General features: G+C 41.3%; 1 protein-coding gene across 3 annotated transcripts in view; it reads right to left on the bottom strand.

The window, feature by feature from the left end:
- The window catches only part of TGFA (transforming growth factor alpha), a 102009-nt gene extending 86174 nt beyond the window's left edge, over positions 1-15835 (bottom strand). Inside the window, exon 1 of one of the 3 annotated variants that reach the window (XM_073211853.1) lies at positions 15439-15835. In XM_073211853.1, coding sequence (XP_073067954.1) covers positions 15439-15478 — 40 coding nt within the window. In that variant the 5' untranslated portion in view covers positions 15479-15835. The remainder of the gene's footprint in view (positions 1-15438) is intronic. The other 2 variants (XM_036998275.2, XM_036998276.2) reach the window with 2 other exon arrangements.
- Between the last annotated feature and the right edge of the window lie 4775 nt (positions 15836-20610).

The following is a 20610-nucleotide window of genomic DNA, read 5'->3' as shown; positions in this document are numbered from 1 at the left end:
GTGCCCTAAAACATCAACTTTTCCTCCTTCTGGGGCAGCAGGATGGGCTTTTACATAATCATCAACTGGTCAACTTTTGGGGGGCAACTACTTTAAACAAATCAGAGATGTGAATGATTTGGAAACAAATGAAGGAGAAATTGTTCTAGAAAAAGATGATCAAATGTGGTTCTTTAAATAAGACACCAATTTTTTTTTAATTATTTTTTTTTGAGAGGACATCTCTCATATTTATTGATCAGATGGTTGTTAACAACAATAAAATTCTGTATAGGGGACTCAATGCACAATCATTAATCAACCCTAAGCCTAATTCTCAACAGTCTCCAATCTTCTAAAGCATAACAAACAAGTTCTTACATGGAAGACACCAATTTTTAAAGCCACATATTTTTTTCAGGTTCTCACTTATTGAAAAGAGGTCTGTCCCACTGGCTGTTCTGTTAGTTATACAGAACACACTTTTTACCAATGCTATAAATCCTTTACATTTACCTAAAAGGAAAAACATCACCTTTAATAAACATTTGTAGAATATCCACACTATGAAACTGCTCTCATACTTGAGGATCCAGATATTAAACTATCCAGAGGAGAAAGGCCATCAAAAAATGCTGTCAGCCGAATGAAGGAGGTTCCTATACACAACTGAAACAGTAAATGCTATGCTATTTTTGTTTCAATCTGCTATTCTAACAAGTCAATGGAAATGCCTGTGTTTTTTGTGGGTACAGGTCATTGCTGAAGCTGGGGTGAGGAGTCTGAAAGAAAGCCAGCTATTAGCAAATGTGTTAACACAGATTCTATCTTTAGTGGGACTGTGAAAAACTCAGTGTTAAAGGAACAGCGTTAAACGCTCTACAATCTTCTGCTGTAATTTGGGAGGAGCATCAACTGGGGAGGCATAGAAGTGAGGTGAGGGGGAGGTGAAGACAGCACCCTAACAGAGGGCCTTAGAGGCTACAGTTCACATGCATGGTGACTTCTAGGCACGTCACCCATCGGGGTCCAGGCTGTCTGCACAAATGGAAGAGAACACCCTTCAGAACAAATACTTTAAAAAATGTATGGCAGAAATGCATACAGGTCTCCATTAATGAATTAGAGGTTCCTAGTCACAACAAAATATGTCAAGTAGCATACTTCATGTGATTATCTGTTTTCTGAATAGCTAACTCTTGACAGAAGGAGGGAAAAAAGAACTCTACCATACTTGTTTATGATATTTCACAGCATTTGGGAAGTAGCAGTATTTCTTTCTAGCCAGCATGACAACTGCCTGCATGGCAATTACTCTCAATGTGGTAAATACTTGAGGGGAGCAGATGTCTGGAAGTCTGATTACATTTAGCCTGTCTGCACAAAATGGCACTCCACTCATGGGTGCCCACAGCCTTCCATGACACACAGAGAAGCAGGGTGGCAAGTCAGCAGGCCTTTTTAAAAATCCTTTGTCCTGGGTTTAAATCCTTGTTCTGCCACTTGCTGGCTGTGGCAGACTGGTCAAGGCACCTAACAGTTTTGTGCCCCCATTTCTTCATCTGCAAAATGGGCATAATCTACTATATTTCCTAGGATTGCTAGATGGGCTAAAGGAGTTTGTGCAACACATGAGGCACTTAAAGGAATTCTCATGTGCCAGGCACTGTTCTAATTGAGGGCCATTATCTCCTCAAAAAGTGCCTTGCCCTGTCATACTAAGACCTCCTCTTGAGCCTTAGGTGTATACTGTGTGTCTCATGTCATGTGAAAAACTGCCTGCGTCTGCTACAATCTACAAAGAGTTCAGGGGCTAGGGGCAAGGGCTAGGGCAGGGCAGTGTTTGCATCAGTATCACCAAACCCAGCAGAGGATCAGATACACAGCTAAATGTTGCTCAGGTGAATAATCCATGTATAAGATAAGCTTAAAAACCAATAAGTACTATCCTTCATTTTGAGCTGATAGATCTTATTTTTATTATTCATCCCTTTGATTCTGTAATAGAGCATTAAGTGAATAAGTAGCTATGCTGGGTGAGTTTAGAACCAAATGTTACATTAGGTCTGGTCCACAAAAATCACAACTACTGTTTGATCACTTGGAGATACACTGCATGGGATGACAGCTAAGACTCCAAATGCCTCTGTTATTTATTACTGTTAAAAGAAACATGGTCTGCCTTTTATCTGAAACACCCAAAATCCAATTTAGTAGAAAGGACTATTTTATGTTTCTCTCTTTCACAGTAGTGGAAAGAGGCACTTCACAAGAAAATAAGCTCACCTTACATAGTAAGGTGTAAATCTCTAATTTGCAAGTGGTTCACTGGGGCATAAACAGTCCATCCACCGAAACCTTCTACAACCCACAGAGGGTTCAAAATAAGAACTTACCTGAAATGATGGCCTCAATCTAAAAAGATTCCACTATCTTGATCCTAATAGAGCACTGGCCCAGGAGCCTGGAGGGATGCTTTTTATATTTTTTTCTCTTCACAAAGAAAGTTAAAATAGAGCAGAGGTCTGTTAAGGAAGTCAGGAAGAAAGCCCTACTCACTGGAACTTCTCATTAACAGGTAATAAGGACAGTTTGCATCAACTTCAGGTACCACATGGGGATAAAGAGTTACTACTGATGACCTTCAGTACTAAGGGACCCTGACATAGCCTCTGAATCATCAAAGAATGATTAAGTTACATAACAATCCTTAATGTGTATGCACCTAACGATAGAATTTCAGAATACATGAGGCAAAAATTCATAGAACCACAAGGAGAAATAGACGAATTCACTACTAGTCAGAGATAACACCACCCCCTATCAGAATCCGGCAGATGCATGGGCGGAAAATCAGTAAGGACACAGTTGAACTCAACACCACCATTGACCAACTGGATATAATTGGCGTCCAGAGCCTCCTTAACAACGGCAGAGTAAGCATTCCTAAGCTCACATGAAATTCATTAAGACAGACCATATTCCGCACTATCAAACACACCTTGACACATGGAGTTAAACTAGAAACTATAAACAGAAATACAGCTGGAAAATCCTCCAAATACTGGAGATTAAACAACACACTTCTAAAGAGCACATGGGTCAAAGAAGAAATCTCAAGAGAAGTTGAAAAATATTTTTGAAATAAACAAAAATGAAAATATAATTCATCAAAATTTATGGGATGTAGCACAAGCACTGCTTAGAGGGAAATCTGTATCATTGAATGAATATATTAGGAAAGCAGAAAGACCTAATCTAAATTTTCACCTTAGGAAAACCTAGAAAAAGAAAAGCAAGTTAAATCTAAAGCGAGCAGAATGGTGAAGTTATTTGTTTTAGTTAATGTTTTGCTCCGTTTTAAGGATCTGAAAATCAGTCACCCACATGAGAAAGGACTTCTCAAACTTTCCTAAAACCCCCAAAATGGCAGACAAGGAACTCATACGCATTTCTCTAGAGTCTGGGGGCACATCCTGGAACAATCCAAGGGAAGGGAAATTACAAGTTATCTGAAGTCTTACCTAAAAATTAATTTTCATAATTTGATCTTGCATTCTTTTGGCTACTATATCTGAGATTGTCTTAATACAGAAAAGAATGTTGCAATTTTCAGTTAAGTTCTTTTTGGATTCCTTAATTAGTCCCTGTTCCAAGGAGATGTGCCAGATTTGGTCTGTTGCTCCAGGTGGACCATAGCATTGCTCTCCTTCAAGAAGGGGATGTGAAAGTATAGTCTCAGTTAACCAAAATGTCACATGGAGGATTACAGGCCTGCCTCCTGACCCCAATTCCTGCAAAAACAAGGTTCCAGCAAGAATAGGGGCACATAGACAGGATCAACATGCCTTTCCAGTATAGTCAGACCCAGTGCATATCAGTCTTCAACCAAGCCTAGCAGTGAGGTTAATCATCCTTTCTCCCCAGGTATCAAAACACTGTAAGAATCCTCCCCCCGCCACCTCAAATACTTCTTTCTCCAATACACCCTAGGTGGGAGGGAAGTAGAAGTCTTGCCACAAATGAGAGTAGTGAAGGGATACCCCTATTACATACTGTCTACTTTCCTGGTTCTCAGTATTCTCTACCCCAAGTTCCTGGGGCAGTGATGTGTTCCCAACCCCAGAGATTGACAGGATGACCCTCAGATTCATGGAACAGAACAGAGACTCCACAAACACACCCAAGTACTCCTAGGAATGTATCAAGTGACAAAAGTGGGATTTAAATCTTTGACTAGAGAACAAATTATTCAACCAATGGTATTAGAGTAATTGGATCATTATTTGACAAAAAGGTAATGTAGATTCTCATTTCTCCTGTTAACCAAAATACTTCTCAAAGAATTGAAATCCAAATCCAAATCCAAAAAGTAACAACATTAAAATACAGGGGAAATGAGAGATCAAAGAGTTATAACAAATCCCTTCCCACCCCAAGTAGAAACCATGAGGCAATAATGAACAGATTTTAAGTCCTTAAAGGTTAAAAACAAAAACCCAAGCACACATAAATTTAAAAGGCAAAATGAAGAAAATATTTTCAACATATCTGTTTAAAAATTGCTTACAAATTAATAAGAAAATAACTAACCTACTCAAAACATAGTCTAAAACCAGAAAGAGTAATTCAGAAGAAAATAAATTCAAATACTCAAACATGAAAAAATATTCAATTGTAACAAACTTTGGTTTTAACCAAAGAGATACAAAACAATGAGATGCCATTTCACCAACACAATTAGAAGAGTCTAGAAAATTACAGTATTCATCATAGGCAAGTTTGCCAATAAATAGGCATTTACACATAGGTGGTAGAAGTATAAATCTGTACAGCTTTTCTAGAGGGAAGATTGTAGAAACATAAGAAGTAAAAAAAGTATGTGCTTTCTGACCTAGTAATCCATTTGTGGAGATTTATCTATAGAAGATAATTAAAAGATGCTGGAATGATTAGGTGCAGAATTTTCATTTCAGTTTTCGGTATTTAAGTCTGAAATTACCTACATCTCTATCAGTAAGGGGTGAATAAATAAACAATGATAGAGTTGCATATTGAAAAGTGTTACAATCATTAATAAGAGAATAGGTTGATAGATATATTTGTATTTTTGCCACAAAAACGTTTTTCCTGTATACTGTAAGTGAAAAGCAGATTTTAAAATAGCAAATTCCATTTTCGAAGGAAAGAAGTGAATATACAAACACACAGAGCAATCTGGTAAGACAACTGCTAATTAAACCCAGCAAGAGGATGTCTCTAATGAGTCAAATTTGGGTTTTTTAAAATTCTTTTGTTTGTAGACTCTGATTTCTATTTCATTCTGGGAGAAGAATGAGCAGGATTTTGAGATTGGCAGAGAAGGAGTATATCCTGAATGGCCTACAGAGGGAGGTTGTAACCAGAGGGTATTATTCACAGTGCCCTCACGGGAATGGTTGATGACGTTTAGAGACAGTCTAGATCCAGAAGGTTCTCCATTGTGTTATCTACAAGTTTACCTCACCTCCCTAAAAAATGCTCAGGCCCCAGGCTTGCTTTCATTCCAGTTCAGGGACCCATGATTCATCCCCTGAAACCCTAATTGTAACACCCAAGGTCTGCTATGTGCAAAAAACATCTGTCATTGTTTAAATCTGCTGGCTGGGCATGTGTACAGCATGCAGACTGGCTTGATGATGTGCTCCTCCAATACAAAGACAGTAACCCAGAAACTGTCCCCAGGTGAGAAGCGCTCAAGCCCAGAGTTTCTAGCTGAGCTCAGTGACAGATAGGGGGAACAGGTTATGTCCCTCCATAGTGACACCAATTCCTCAGAGTCACTGCCATGGTAAAAGTTAAAGGTCTTAGGTTTCTTTCAACCAAGAAAAGCAGCCTAAGTTTGTGTTTTCCCTGTTGGTTGCCAAGGCCCGGCGGAGGGAGGGGAGCAGAGTGTGTAATTGCAAACCTCTCATTTATCAGCTTTGGTCGCTTTTGTGCCACCGCATTACCTGTACCATTTAGCCAGTTAATCTCCTGAACCTCTTGGAAGTACAGTAATTACACAGAGAATGCCTCAGACCTGGCAAGAGATGACAAAAAGAGCAGTAAAGGTGCATCTATCCTCTAAGTGCCCAGGAGAATTGTTTACTGAACTCATTTAAACTCAAATCAAAGGCCCTGAATAACTCAGGCTAAAAATATGGTCTTTTTGTAAGCATCCAAAATTTTTACCTAGAAGTACTGATCTTAAAAACAACACAAAAACAAAAAGCAAATGAGCAAAGAGGGACAAAAGTCTCCCACACAAGCCTTGGTCTCCTTGCTCCAAATGCTATAGTTGCATCTAAAGGATGCAGTAGTGTATTTGGAGGTTTTTAAATTTTTTAAAGCTGGAGGAATCAATAGGAAGCTGATTAGCAGACTCTGCTAGAAATTACCATGCCACTTAGCACCCAAATCAGAAATGGCATTACTATGACAACTTGGGAACATGCAGTTATGCAAATACATTAGTTATTTACCTGGGCTGCTGGGAACACTATTAAATATGAAGGTTTCATGTGAATTTGGTTCACTTAAATTTGATTAAAAAGAAGGGTTTTTTTTCCCCCTCAAGATATTATTACCAAGGAAAACAAACTTAAAAATGTATTTTATTTTGGGGACCTGGGTACTTATATTGTTTCATATTTGGTAAAGTTATATTAACTGGGACCACAGGTACAAAAAAATATACTTCAAGTTAAAAGGAGATCATTTATAAATCTGTGATAAAAATTTAGAAATCTGATTTGAATAGATTGTGAGGAAAACAAGAAATTACCAAAAATGACTCAAGAGGTTGAAAACTTGAACTGACTGCTAAACAGGGATGAGGCTCAAAAGCTTCATCTACAATTTCTTTCAGGCCTCACAGAACCACTGATTATCATGATATTTCAACTATTTCAGAGCTTAGAGCAGATGGTCTGGCTTAACATCTATTTTATAAAGCTGACATAATGCTGATATCAAAATGTGAAAAGTAAACAATGCCCCACATACTTCAGAATGGATCAAATCTAGCAGTATATACAGAGAATAATCCCATATAGCTAAGAAGGATTCATTCCAGGAATTTAAGAATGGCTTTAACATAACTGATTCAATAAAAGTTCTCAAAACATTTGGAGGATAAAAAAAGAAAACTTGTATTATCTCTTCTGTTAAAAATCAAGCAGCAAAATGCCAAATCTCTTAGTAAGTTATGAAGAGAGGTACATTTTATTAACATGATAAAGCTCATATGTTTATGTATACATATATACATATCCACACACACACACTATATATATTTATTCACATATATATAACCACAAAATTGTCCTCATGCTGAACTGTTAAGTGCTGTAAACATTATCACTAAGTCAAAAAAATACAAGGGTATCTACTGTCTTTTAAAAAATGTTCTTTAAGTTCTAACCAGTATTATAAGAAAAACTTAAAGAGATATAAATATTAAAAGGAAGGAGGCAAAGTTATCAGTATTTAAGATTATGTGGCCATGTACCTGTGAAACCTAAGAGAATCAATTGAAAGATATTAGAATTAACAAAAACCATTATAAAATAAATATTTCTTTAAGAAACTTTCAAATGCCAGCAATAACTAATTAGAACAGAAAGCAGGGGAAAGGTCTCACCCGCTAGAACTCAAGCTCCATGAGAACAGAACTTTGTGTCATTCTTGGTAGATTCTCTAGTATCTAGAAGCAGTCCCAGCATAAAACAGGTGCTCAATAAATATTTGTAGAATACATGAATAAACAAATTCACAATAAGGATAAAAAATACAAAATAATGGAACCAAACTAAAATTACACAAACTGATTCAAGGATTTTTAATAATTTAGCATATAATGAAAATGAAATTTCAAACCACAGTAGAAAGGACAGATCATTCCACAAGGAGCAGTTGAGACTATTAACTGGGCTATTGTAAGAAAATGAAATTAGTTGTGCCTCACACCATACACTAGAATAAACTAAAGATAGAAGAGTGCAACATAATATATGAGACCACTAAGAATTAGAAGAAAAAAATAATAAAATATTTGCTTTATCTTAGGATAGGGAAGGTTTTCCTAAGTATATAAGCAAAGGTTGAAAGCTTAAGGGAAAAGATATATAGTTTCCGCTACATAAAAATAAAAACCTTAGGTATGTGAAAAATACCTTAAACAAAAGAGTAAAAGACACACAATAAGTGTAATATCCTTTTTATATGTACTATTGTTATAAAACTCTAAGAAAAGGATGATCAATCAAAAAGAAATTTGAAAAGGTTATGGTGCAAGTAACAAGATGACAGATGGCCAAGAAACAAATGTATTCACCTTAACAAACACTAAATATGAAAACTGGGCTGAGATCTTTTTTCTCCAATCAGCTTGGCAAATGTTAAAACTGCTGTCTAGTGCTGTGGAAGATTCAAGAAAATGGGCATTTGTACGCGGCTGGTAGAAGAAAAGGCTAATTTCTAGGAATTTATCCTAAACAATCAAAGATGTCCCAAACATTTATGTATAAGAATGCCTGTTGTGGAGAGCAGAGGCTGAAGTAGTGGCAGCGCCGAGGCCAGAAGGCCAGAAGATGGCTGTGCAGGCAGAGAGGCCCAGAGGCAGAGACCGGCTTGCTGCATGCAGACTTGCTCTGAGTGAACGAGGTTCTAGTGATTGACCTGCCACTGTGGAAATAAAGTTGGGTATAACCTTTTCCCCCCACTCCCAAAAAGAAAAAAAGAATGCCTGTTGTATCATTAATCTTCTTTTACTTTAGACATCATAAATTTAATATATCTTCATTATAAAAAATTAACAATTCAAACCAAAGTACAGTACTTATACATATGGTTCTATGCCTTTTTAAATTTAATATTATCATGAATATCTTTATTCTTTTAAATATATACATAGTAAGTCATTGTATTGATACATAAAAATAGCTTTCAGAAACTCCTTAAATAATTATAAGGGCATGATACTGGCAACTTGTTAGTATTATAAACAAGTCAACAATCACCATGCCTTATATGTTTTTTTTTCAGAATTAGACAAGTATTTATGTAGGATAAACATCAAAAAGTGGAACTGATAACCTAAGTTATACACACTTTAAACTGATAGCTTGCCATATTGACTTCTGAAAAAGTTGTATTAACTTATATTTACAGCAACAGTGTGTGGATTATTCATAACAGTGAGAAATAGGAAAAATCTATACAGTCAAAAGGCCTTCAAAATTGGCTAAATTATAGTAAATATAGTCAAGGGATTTTTCCCAGCCACTAAGAAGGATGTTATAGATGTATGCCTAATGACATAAAAATGTTTATTATGAAAGGCTGCTAAGTTACAAATGTAAGTTCAACAGTGTGATCCTATTGGAATTCATATATGCTTTTAAAGAGTATCTACCTATACATTCATTCATATACTATATAACAAAATGTTAATCGTGGCTACCTTTGGGTGGTAGAATTACAGGCCATTGAAACACTTTTTATCTTATGCCCTCCAGAATTTCTAAAAAGTCTAAAGAAAAATGTTTCTGCAACCATTAAAAACATTAAATCATAATCTATTTAAAAATAATACTAAGACATATTCTGAAGACTAGCATCGGCCTTTTAAGAATTTATATGTAACCTCCCTTAATTATCATAATAAAGAGTTTTTCAGGATTATTGGTAACTGTGTGGCTAAGTGTTTGTCAACTGAGTCTACACTTGGAGTATCAGCGCTGGCACTTAAGGAGTCATCAAGTGCTTAGCAGCCTCCTCTGAGGTTTGGCCTGCGCTCAGAGGGACCAAGGTGAAATATGAAGACCAAGGGTCTCTGCCCTCAAGGAGCCTTCAAATGAGTGAAGAAGAGAGGGCAAGTGCCAAGCAGTGTTAATTCAAGGTAGGACAAGGAGGGGCCGGGACTCTGCTGCTGAGGCTCCCACCCTAAGAAGTTCACATATTCAAAGTTTAAAACCCAAAAAGTTAACGCAATAGCAGGTCAGAGTCCCACCAAGTTATACAAACTTGTTACACAAAGGAGTTATGTGCACACCCCTTCCTGAAGAAGCCCTAGCCACTTACGAGAACTTGAGAAGTGTAAACACTAAGGTTGGAAAAACTGGAACATTTTCAACATAAGGGGACAACAAAAAACTAAAGACAGAGATATTAAGCACAGAGTTAGTTTGACTAGGGGAGAGACGCCCTCTGACTTAAGAAAAAAAATAGAATGCTCTAGCAAGTACATACAATTCCATTTCAAGAAGCTTCCAATGTTTTCTAAGCCTGGGTAACAACTACTTATCTAAATCATATTCAATACAACCAATTCATAATGCTTCCAAAGAATTTACCCGGAGCTTTAGAGTTGGTCTAAAGGGAATATCCATGTACTTGAAGAGCTCCTTAGGGATAGTTCTGATAGTGCAGATTCTTTCAGGCTTTCCTGATTCTATGAAATGTTTTTATACTTGACATGTCACAGGAATTAAAAAAAAGGCAAAATGAAAACAAATGTTACCATAAAAGTACCCTAGTCCTCTGTCTATATGCAATCTGAAATATATTAGCCTTTTGCATAGAGTAAACCTCGTATTTAAAAATGAAGTGATTAAAAATATTTGCAATGGCAATCCGAAAAAAGAAAGTGTGACATGATTAGAATTGGTCAGCTTACATCTAATAACATGGGATCATTAAATTTCCATGTATAAACTACAAGAACACTTAAAACAATTAAGGATCTCAGCAAGAGTTCCAACTCTGCCCTGGTCAGCAAGACAGGCTGTAGAAGTGCCTATAATAATTGGTCATAAATTCACAGAGGCATTTATAAATGTCAGAATGTACTTTAAATAATATGCAATTGCTTAAGCCAGAAGCTTCCCTAACAGCAACTGACTGAAGGACAGTGCTTCCCCATGTTCCCTTCCACCCCTCCCCGACCAGCAGCATAAGCCACACCTGGGAACTTGTTAGATGCACAAACTCTCCCACCTCCTGCCAGGCAATCTGGTTTAACCAAACTCTCCGGGGGGTGGGAGGTTGTGATTTGAAGGCATTGCTGTAGAAGATACTCGAGGGGTTTTGTGTGTGAAACCAAGCACGAGATGTCTAATTCAGTGTCAGGCTAATCCCATTTTAGTTGACCTAACCTCTGCTTGCCATTGCCTTTCCCTTTTAGCGGGTGGCCCAAAGAGTGGGACCTTGTTCAAACACATTTTGAAAAGGCCTTTAGAGATAGGTCTAATGGAAAAGGCAGCTATTTTTTTGTATGTTACCATGGCAACACAAAGCATCGTTTACTCCTATAAGAAAGGTTCCCTTTGCAGAGGACACTGAGTATTTACAGAAATATCATTTTATCCTAGGAAACCAAAATTTAGAAAAGCAAATATGGGAAACACAGACTCTAAGGCTTACATATACACCTTTACAGCCCATATTCTAAGTGAACTTTCCCTAATTATGGCTGCCCAAGAAGGCAAACATGTGTCCTGGGTAAACCTCCACTGTCTACTCTGGAAGACATCATCCATGTAATGGAGAAGAGAACCAGCTTACGTCATGCCCCTTACTGGTTCCTCAGTCCAGAATCCACAGGGAAGCTGACCTGTTTCATCCCCACCCATCCTTAATGACACTTTATGTCCTAGATTGTCCTTCTTTAGGTCTCAATTCAGTCCTACATCTCAAAGTTGCCATAAAAATAACAATGTTTATTTCTGGATTATAAAACCCAGTTCTGTATTATAAAATCAATTTCATTGTGTATGTGTCCCTTTATTCTTATAGTCTATAAATTGCTTCCACATTTACCATCTCATTTGATTCTTTTTTTTTTGGGAGGGCATCTCTCATATTTATTGATCAAATGGTTGCTAACAACAATAAAATTCTGTACAGGGGACTCAATGCACAATCATTAATCAACCCCACGCCTAATTCTCAACAGTCTCCAATCTTCTGAAGCATAACGAACAAGTTCTTACATGGTGAACAAGTTCTTACATAGTGAATAAGTTCTTACATGGTGAACAGTGCAAGGGCAGTCATATCACAGAAACTTTCGGTTTTGATCATGCATCATGAATTATAAACAATCAAGTCAGACATGATTATTTGTTTGATTTTTATACTTGATTCATATGTGAATCCCAGTTTCTCCCTTATTATTATTATTATTTTTTAAATAAAATGCTGAAGTGGTAGGTAGATGCAAGATAAAGGTAGAAAACATAATTTAGTACTGTAAGAGGGCAAATGTAGATGATCAGGTGTGTGCCTATAGACTAAGTACTAATCCAAGCTAGACAAGTGCAACAAAACATCCACGGATGCAGAAGATTCCTCTCAAAACAGGGGGCATCTCATTTGATTCTTAAACAACCTGTAAGATGGGCACAGTTTTATTATTCCCACTTTACAGATGAGAAAACAGATTTAGTGCTGACTTCAGTAAACAACCAACCATTGAATGTTGAGGAAATACAAATGTATCAAAAATGAAAGAATTCACAATGTCCAAGAGAACCCCCAAACTTGCTTGAACTTGTCATCTGCCAAACGATATTCACTAAAATCATTAAGTAGGTTTTTAAGCTGGGTGGTATTTTCTGATTTAGGAAAATACTTAGAAGCTGGGAGATGAGATAAATAAGACAGACAAACTCTTCCAGTTAAGAGAACTGACATAACTTGCAGTGATATCTGGAATTCTATGGGGTTCAAAGTAACAACAGCAATGATGATGATGATGATGGCACTAAGATGAATTAAACTCTTGCTACATGCAAGCATCATGCTATATTCATTAAATATGTTCAACAATCTTATTAATGTCACTATTTTACAGATGAGAAAAACAAGGCACAGAGAAGCTCAATAACTTGCCCAGATTACACATCTTGCTCCCTGGACACAGAGGAGGATGTAGGACTGGAGGTGTCAAGCCAACTGCGGAAACCTGACATGGGAGGGCAGCCACCACAGGAACCTGGATTATGTTTCCAATGTTGTAACAGTCTCCACACTCTCTCTCGGCCAAAACATCAATCAACTCTCTGCTTCCAAGTAATCAGAAGCATCAACAGAGCCTCCTAACAGCCAGTTCCTTCTCAGACTGCCCCCAGGAAGAAGGGAAGAGATCCCAGTTTTCTAGATCTTGGTGAATGATGGAACACTGGCTGATTTGCCTGGAATTGCCTTCAACTAATTTAAGAAAAACTAGAGAGAAAAGCAGCTGTAGAGGAACTGTACAAATTAAAGATACATGTGGCACTGATGAGTAATATTTAATAATCCAGCAGAAAGTGAGGGGGGAGGCAGACATGATAGTCATATAGTTTATAGTTCATAAGTTGCTCCCATACTTACCATCTCATAACTAATATTTTTTTTTAAAAAAAGAAATAAATAAAAAGGAATCGTTACTGGTGTAAATTACTCATGCCCTCCTTCTCCTCTACTTTTTTCTCAACTGCTCTATTTTGGAATTGTATGAGCCAGGTTTTACATACTGATCAATCTTTTAAAGTTTATACATCTTTTTCTTAAGGAAGGAAACAAAGATAAAGTTGAACTCTTAGTCAATAGAGAAAAATTACATGATGAATGAATGCAGTCTTCATGGGAAGCATACTGTGGACCAACTTACAGTGGGGGCAACTTCCAAAGGCTTTCCTCCCTCTGACTTTCACTGAATAACCTAAGACCACCTGGAGACACTAGGAATCTGACAGAAAACCTAATTTAGCAGCAAGTTCCTAGGAATTACACATAATCTTCTCTCAAGAGGAAGTCCCAAATCTGGGAGATGGGACTGTAGTGACCACAGGTGACTTTTCATACCCACATTCCTTCCACACTATAATAATCCTGGCTCAACTACTTAATAACTGTGGGCCCTGGGTGTTTCACTTTCCTCCTCTATAAAATGGTGATGATAATACCTCCTCATCAGGAAAATTAAACGAGTTAATACATGTAAAGTGCTCAGAACAGCGCCTGGCACAGGGAAAGTGTTCAAATAGCGTTAGCTATTATTATTACTACTAGTATTTGCAAAAGCATTACAATAGGAACCCACAAACAGGATGCTTCTACTGTATTCTATTGTTTACAAAAGATCTAAAATCAGAACAATTGTCTATCCAAAAAAAAATAAAAAGATCTTGGAAAAGGGGGAAAAAAGTCGTCTGTAATTATGCCACCTGTTGGTAAGTTTCTGGTGGGGGTACAGCTCCGAGCATCCGGTTCCACTACTGCTCTGTATTTCCCCTTAGATGATGCTCTCCTTCTGCGGCCGTTTTTAATCAGTGTTTCATAGGCAGATTACAGGCGGGCCCATGAACCCCCTGAAACCGTACACCGAATTGGGTGACGCTGTGGCTCTGGGCATCGTTGGGGGGAGGTTTCCATGGCTTTTCCAAAGGTCTAATAAATGATCCTGTAGCAAGCAACAGGCGCCGCGGTGCGGGGGAAAACTCGGGAAAACTGTCGACTGAACAGTTCATTTCACGGAAGCTACTGCAATAACTAGGACACCTGGGCTGTTAATCTGCTATCTCAACATCACAGAGACCCGGCACCGCGAGCGGTGCGCGCCCGCCAGGCAGCGCAGCGCTGCACCCTACCGCTTACAGACAGACCAGCGAACTTCACCGCTGAAAAAGACTGGCCGGCTGACCCGACCCAGGTTTGCTGGGTTTACCTTCCCCTCCCTTGCCCCGTCCGTCATTCCCCACCAAGAACAAACTCAAAGGAAATTGGTAACGCTCGGTCTAGGATTTCACTCCTGTCCTCGGCTGACACTTAAACCGCTTCTCCCAGGGAAGTTAATTAAAAGAACAATTAATCCGCACAAAAATCCAAAACCTACCCCAAAGCTCTAGAGCTCTTAAAGTTAGAAGTTGAAGGCGCCCCTGCTGATCGTGAACATCTGCCGGTCGCTGGGGTTCAGGGGTGGACAGGAGGTTCGAAAGGGGAACAGGCAAGGTCCTGCGGAGGGTCAAACGCCCACCACCCTCTCCAACTCTACACGCTACCGACGCGGGTGAAGACGGGCTTGGTTGGAGGCGGCCAGCTAAGCAGGTAGGTGCGGGCAAGCGTACGAGCACAGAGCCGCGGCGGATTAAAGTTCAAGCTCGTACTCTGCTTCCCCTTCCCGGGCGGGCGTTCTCACGCACGGCCCAGGTGGCCACTTCCCGAGGAGTGCCTGGGCGCTCGACGGTCCCCCACTTTGCAACGGGTTCCCCAAATCCCTGGTAAGCCCTATCGACTCCCCTTGCCTCCCAGCCTTCAACCCTGGAAAAGCAATAGCCTCCCTCCACTCTCTTCAGCAGGCGCAGACAATCCCCGGGAAAGAGAAATGGAAGGGACAGGAGAAAGCGGGGTGCCGCAGAAGGCAGGTGGCTCAGGGCGCGCCGCAGTACATACCCAGAGCGAACGCGGCGAGCTGTCCAGCCGAGGTGACCATTTTACGGGCGGCGGGCAGCAGGAACTCCAGCCTCCTGCCCTACCTGCGGTGCCCGAGTGGCGAAGCGGCGCCGCGGTGCGGGGGGAAAAAGGCGCCGGCGAGGCAAGGCCAGCCCCCGGCGCGGGAGGGCGGAGGCAGGACCGAGCGCCTCCGCTGGCACTCACCCTGCCGCGCTGCGGGCCGGGCGGAAATGGGAAGGCGGCTACCGTCACCTCTCCGTCACTCGGCGACCGGGGCACGGCGGACCATCCTCCCGCCCCAGTGGGGGTGCCCCCCTAAGGGCACAGCGGGTGGGGGGTTGTGGCGGGAGGCGGGCACGCGGCGCGCACTGTGCAGAGCGCGGGCGGCGGGGCGGAGCGACCGGGGAACCTCCGAGCCCAGCCTCTAGAGCCCAGCACCCAGGCCCAGGAAAAGGCAGGAAGCGTCTGGCACCGCTGCGGAGCCGGGGCGTCCTGCGCAGTGGCCGCTTCCAGGCTCTGGGCGGCGGAGTGGAGCTGCACGGCCGTTCGTCGCCGGTGCCCACGGCAGCTGCTGTCCCGGACGAGGGGCTGCGACGCGGCCCAGAATGGAACCTGCAAGTTTCGCTGGCCGTCTGCTAAGACTTGGCCCATGCAAAGTGTCTCCCAGAATCTAGAAAAGATGTTCCCACCTGCGCCCTTATTATCCCAGAGAACACTATTCTAGGGACGCCTGCCACCCGAGCACAGCCACCCCACCTTCCCAGGTGGGCAAACTGTTCAGGTCAGCAAGCCTTTGTACATCTGGCCTGGGACTGCTAGTAGAGATGGGTCTCTGTCTATGGGGCACTTGGTTATCCTCCACCGACCCACAGCCCATCCCAACCCACCCCACCACAGGCAGCTGAGGCCAGGAACAGCACAGGTGGCATGGAGCCAAGGGTGCCCCGAGAGAGGTGGTTGGGGCATGGAGCCATCTCTGGATTTGGGTGGGTTAGCCCTTTCAGGATTTGTGGCCTTAGAGCTGACCCCTGATGCTGAAATTGGGGAAATGGAGGGGCCAGGAGGAAGACATTCTGGGCAGAGAAGAATCATAGGTTCCTTGGAGACCATCCACAGGTTCCCTGGGAACCCCCCATAGGGGACATTTTAAACCCCTGGGTGGCGGTGGCCGGGGTGATTCCCCAGATAGATACCTTGCACTCGGGGACTCTCTCCTCCAACCCCTCCAGGTCAGCTGCTCTGGGTGCACCTACTCTCCCAGAAGTGGGTGGGGTGGGGGTGGGGGTAGCAGGGGAGGGATCTCTTGATGTTTTCTTGGCCCAAGGCTCAGACTTCCAGGGCTGACTTTTGTTGAATTTATTTTATATGAGCTGAGGGGCCTAATTTCAAAAAGGAAGCACCACAATATGGGCCTCAAGGTTTAAGCAGGAAACCCCAGTGTAGAAAGGGATTTTGGAACTGGTGTAAATTTACATTGAGAAACACATTTGTCAGAGAACACTTTGCTGCTCTTTCAGCCCTTAACAATCTGTGCTGAGGGCTGCGTGGTAAGTCCTGGAGGGGATATTTACTCCTGTGTCCACACCCATGCACCAAAGGGCACATGCTCTTGTTCAGCAAGTGGTCCCTGACCTCCTTCAGATCTGTGTCTGCAACCTTCAGATTGGCCTTCCCTTGTGGTTCTTCTGTCTCCTTAATAGACTAGCTTGCCTTGAGTACAGGAGAGAAGAAATCAGGAGTCCTCCACATCCTTCTCCTATTCTCCAGGACTCCCAACTAGGACTGGAGAGTGGACTTATCACCTTGTTTGTGCTGGACCCACCCTTCAAGTTCACTGTGGCTCAGGGCCAGCTGTCCAAGCTGGTGAGAGGCGGTTGGCTATTTCCCCTTCTCTGGCCCCTGTCTGTGCACAGAGTTGTGGGTGGGGGTAAATAGCAAAATCAAGCCATGCACTTGCCCCCTTCAGGATTGTAAAATCTTCTTAATGAAGAGATAATTTGATATCTTATAAAGAGTACTAAAATCAAAATATGTTCTAATGCCTAGAAATCACTAATTCTCCCCCAACATTTTCAAAAGCCAGTTCATATCTATAATTTTATAAACCTTCCAACTCATTCAAGTCAAACTGATAATCAGGGTTTTTTTTATTTAAATAATTTTTTCAGGTTTATTTATAGAAGTAGGAGGAAACCCAATATCCTTAAATGTTAACATTCTGCCTTTGGAATTACAGTTCCTGTAGACAAGCCTCAGAGAGCAATGACAAGAGCTGGCTTCAGGGGGCTGCAGGGCCTTCCTCAGGGGCAGTAGCAGATGGGTGGGGTCAGTGGGGGGGTTGCTCAAAGGGAAAACGGGATGTGCCTGGCACAGTAGGATGGCACAGGTGAGCTGTTATCTGTGTATGAGAGAGAGAGTAGAGGCTTTATAAAGGACTCTGGAGAACGCATTTAGGCAGAATGAGGAAATTTTAGTGTGTTGCGAAAAGAAATCTAATCCAAAGTAAGGTATTGTCCCATATCTGCCCCCTCTGAAGTCTCAGCTATTAGTGTATTCTTTATCTCCAACCAAATAGGAAACCTTATGCTAGATGCATTTGCATGGTTTGCATCACTGGCTGAGTGGGTGGGGCAGGAAGCCGTAAGGTGTGCTTCTTTGTCCTCAGCTACTTGCATGATTTTCCCGGCCAGTGTTGTCCAAAGACTAGTCTGACCTTCTGCTTAACATCTCCCATCTACTAGCTCTCACGTCTGTCTTGGGAAAGAATAATGCAATTGTATGTTAAGCTTGAATCCTTCCTTCCAAGGGATATCCCAGGGTGGCTCCAAAGCTCAGTGTTGAAATCTGCAGGTTGATGGTTCCATGGATGGTGCAAGTAGCTCCAAGGCAGCAAGGCACTGGTTGGAGTCTCTAAGACTCAAGAGTTACCAGCTGGCTGCTACAACTAATATTATCTTCTCGGATGGCTTCCTGGATGACCAGGATGCAGTAGAGGTACCCAGAACACTCTGTATGGCTAATGTCAGATCATTCCGTCGGGCAGGCTTGGAGACAGAAGAGCTATGCATTCAGTTCTGTCGTTGCTGCTGTCCGCCAGCATTCTGAAGACTGGAAGATTGCTGTCAGACTTCTCAGGAGTGCAGAGGGGAAAGTCCTACATCGAATGCCTGGAAATCCTTAGGCAGGTAAAAGTAACAATGTTGTTGGAAAGAAGGTAGTGATGATCAAGAGAAGCAAAGGAGAGACAAGAAAGACATATAAAAGAGTTGAGGAAGAAGAAATTAAAGAGAGATGGAGAGCAGCAAAGGGGCCTTAATTATTTATTTTTGAGTGATGGGTCAATCTGCCTGATCAATTCAAGAAATTCTTCCCAAGCTCAGAGGAAAAGGAAAAAAATGATGAAAGTTAAGATATGAGACAGAGAAAGACAAAGTCAGGATATTCAAAATATTTTTAATAAGGGGTCCAAAAAGGGAGCCTAGAGCTGATAGAGGAGAACCTGTTCTTTTACTCCCCAAACAGGAAGGATTAATGATGAGAGGAGAGCATCATACAGTCCATAGGTCTATAAGGTGGGGGCAACTCTTGTCTAAAGGGACTATGAAAAATGTAAGGACAGACTTCCATTCTGTGACAGACATTTAAGCCCTCACATTGAACTTGCCATCCTGCCTCTCTTTCAAACTCTCACTGAAACAGCCAAAGGAAAATAATGATAGGGGAAAATCTGTCATTGTTATAAACTGAAAAAGGATTCCACCCACGTACCAGAGATTTCAAGGAATTTCTGTTAAGACTTAATGCAGATGACACTGGTTTGAGAGAAGGGTTTGACAACCTTCAATTCACCTCACAGAAAAGAAAGCCTCTCTTGGGACGACCCCCACTGGAACCCAATAACGCTCCCAAGGTTGGTTGTGACAAGGGCTACAAGCAAAAATTAATCCTAGAAAGTTGGAAGGGGAGAATCTCCTTCCTTGTGAAACATCCAGAAAGGGCACAGGCACTGGGGTGCACACTGGGCAACCCACAGGGGCTCACATCTGATGGCTGGCACAGGGAGTACGTTGCCAAGGGGACAGTGGTGAGGGTAGCCACACCAGCTCCCAGCTCGCTTTATGTACTTACAGCATGCAGGCGAAAGAAGCTCTTCAATATGAAGGCAAAATGCTCTGCCGGGAGTGTCCACAAGCACTTGATTCTTAATTGTTTTCTTTCATCCATTCATTCCCTGGCAAGCCTGTCAACGTTCCAGGCAATGGGTTAGGCACTAGGGATTCAACAATGGACAAAATGTGTTCTCTTCTTCGTGAAGCCACTCAGGCAGAAGAATCAGGTTACCTCTTAAAGAAATAAAAATCTCGATTTTTGCAACATAAATGCCAAAGACAACAAAGCAGTGTGCATGGAATTTTGAGGGGAAATGATTGTGACACAAAACTCTGCTTCTTACCAAGATACTTCAGACAAGCAGCTATAAAAAAGGAAACCATTCATGTACCAGCCCAACTGTATAAAAGACTCCACAGAAAATATCCCTGCCAAGCAAATAAACTCAATAGTGTGAAAGACCTGATATAAAAGAAATGGTATTGAAAGATGAAAGCAGTACAACTTAATGTTGAGACTAACTCCTGATTTTTATTGTTAGAAGCCAATAGGATGAACATTTTCCTTTCCTTCCTACTAATAGAATCCCTGCAGAAGATGAAGCAAAACAACTTTTTGCCCATTATCAATGATTTGTCTAGAGTTGGGGATGTGACTAAGTTCTGGCCAATGAAGTGTCAGGGAAAGTCTCCTGTTAGGTTTCTTGGGGAGGAATTTGCTTCTGGATAAAAACAGGCAGTGAGGTGGCCTGACTTTTCTTCCTGCCTTGAAGATGATTGTCTAAGGATGAAATATCTGGCATGTGGCATCCATCTTGTGACCATGAGGAGAAGGCCAAGAGAGTCAGAGATGTCCACATAGCACCTTGACATTTAAGAGCTGCTGAACCAGCTCTAGACCTGCCTCCCTTCACTCTTCTTTCTATACGGCATAATTAAATGTCCTTAATGTCTGAGCCACTGTTAGGTAGTCTGATATGTGAAACTGAAGGTATGGTTGAAAATTTAATAGAATGATTGAAGATAATTTTTGAAAGAAATGTATATACATGGATTTGTAGTT

This window comes from Manis javanica, chromosome 1 (assembly GCF_040802235.1).
Source record: "Manis javanica isolate MJ-LG chromosome 1, MJ_LKY, whole genome shotgun sequence".
Classification (NCBI taxonomy): Eukaryota; Metazoa; Chordata; class Mammalia; order Pholidota; family Manidae; genus Manis; species Manis javanica.
The sequence above is the reverse complement of the archived record's forward strand: the minus strand, read 5'-3'. Positions and strand labels throughout refer to the sequence as shown.